The 1,733-nt window shown below is 55.9% G+C and overlaps 1 protein-coding gene across 1 annotated transcript in view; it reads left to right on the top strand.

Moving 5' to 3' along the window:
* The window catches only part of LOC127749544 (neural-cadherin-like), a 28,462-nt gene extending 27,180 nt beyond the window's left edge, over nucleotides 1–1,282 (top strand). Inside the window, exon 4 of the mRNA XM_052268124.1 lies at nucleotides 1,177–1,282. Coding sequence (XP_052124084.1) covers nucleotides 1,177–1,282 — 106 coding nt within the window. The remainder of the gene's footprint in view (nucleotides 1–1,176) is intronic.
* Nucleotides 1,283–1,733: the final 451 nt, after the last annotated feature.

The following is a 1,733-nucleotide window of genomic DNA, read 5'->3' as shown; positions in this document are numbered from 1 at the left end:
TCCTCCCCCCGGATGTACTCCCTCCTCCCCTCCCTCCCTCTTCCCCATTTCTCATTCCCAATATCGTGAACAAACCTAACCTCGGCCCCCACGCGCCCGCGTCGTTGTGCGAAAACGGTGAAGAACCCGCAGAGCAGCAGCTGTGGTTCACAACCACTCGAATAATTATTATTTACTTTTTTTGATGGGGGGGGGGGAGGTGGACACAGCAGGGTAGTACCGGGTGATTGAGAGAAGACGCAGGTGCGCGCGGGTTTTGCCTATCTTCGACTCGGCGGGCGCATGGGTCCAGGTCCAGGCCTGGGGAGAGGTGAGGATAGGCAAACCCGCCCGCACCCGCGTGTTCTCTGAATCACCCGGTACAGACAACGTGGAGCACACTCTGATTACAACCGGAGTGCACTCGCAGTACACCCGGAGTACACCAGGTGTACACCCGGAGTGCGCCGGAAGAACAGCCGAAGTGCACCCGAAGTGTGGAGGAAGTGGAGTACACTTGGAGTACACCCGCGGAGTAGCCTACGATCAGTCCTGGACGACATAGAGGCGAGCAGTGCCCCAGTCGTCGACGTCGACCACACCACGCGGGCCGGCCGTGGGGAAGGCCCCGGCGCTGAGCTCAGCCGGCGGGGGCCGTCAAGACCCTCATGCATTAGGCACGCAACCCCCACGCCCATTAACATTGGAGCGGCTCGCGAGGTGTTTCCTCTCCGGGGATCTCTTTGTGACTCGGCAAGAGCCGGCCGGACCGGACCGCAAGAGAGGAGAGCGGGCAGGGGTAGGAGGAGGAGGAGGGCTTTTCCTGAATTATTTTCCACGTCTTTTACAAGAGACACACGCTCGACGCTCTGGCCGCGCGCCCTATGCCGCTGCCGCGCTCGGTCCACCAGGCGCGAGTCTCTGGGGGGAGCCCGCGTTGGCGCGGTGGTGTAGACCGCCCCCGCTCCGCAGGCGTGTGCGGCGGCTCAGCACGCCCAAGGGGGGACTGTAGGCGTGCATACGGGGTACAGGCCGCCCGCCCACCGCTCTGCACGCCCACTTTAGCTACCATGCCGTGGACATATGCTTTATATTCGCGTGTGCAGACACTCCACCAAACGCAGTGCGGTTGACTTTGCTTGCCAAAATTTGGGCGGATTTTTTTTAATGCCGATTTTTGTTGACTATTCTTTTTAGAGTCTGCACGGGGGTCGCTATGCGTGCCAAACATTTGGTCGTAATTTTTCAAGAAGGCCAACTCTTTGACCGATCAGAAGTCTGCATACCTTGCGATTCTTTCTGAGAAGACCAAATGTATTTTTGGCAAGCAAAAGAGGCTAAACATTTGGCATCTCTAGAGAGAAGGCCAAGGTTTGGCATTCGCAAAATACAAAGCATTGAGAGTGGAATAACATATTCGGCACATGGACGAAAAAGTATAGTGTGACGTATGACAGAAGCTTCTCTCGCCGTCCTGTTCTTTTTTTGTTGTTTTTATTTCTCTTTTTGTGCTCATATATCCATGTGGCACGTTCGTGTTTGCATTCGTTACGCGCAGCTTTGGTCCGCCGGTCCGCTGGCGCGAGTAGCGGACGGCAGTTGGAAAAGGGGGGGGGGGATATCAGATTCGCAATTCCAAAAGGGCCAATCTAAGATTTACACGTCTGGAAATCGATACTGTTCCCCTTTTTGTTTTTCAAAATCAGCCCCGCACGTTTCCACTCACCCCGCTTAGACTACACTGAGAAAAAAAA

This window comes from Frankliniella occidentalis, unplaced genomic scaffold (genome assembly GCF_000697945.3).
Source record: "Frankliniella occidentalis isolate FOCC.00 unplaced genomic scaffold, Focc_3.1 Scaffold64, whole genome shotgun sequence".
Lineage (NCBI taxonomy): Eukaryota > Metazoa > Arthropoda > Insecta > Thysanoptera > Thripidae > Frankliniella > Frankliniella occidentalis.
The sequence above is the reverse complement of the archived record's forward strand: the minus strand, read 5'-3'. Positions and strand labels throughout refer to the sequence as shown.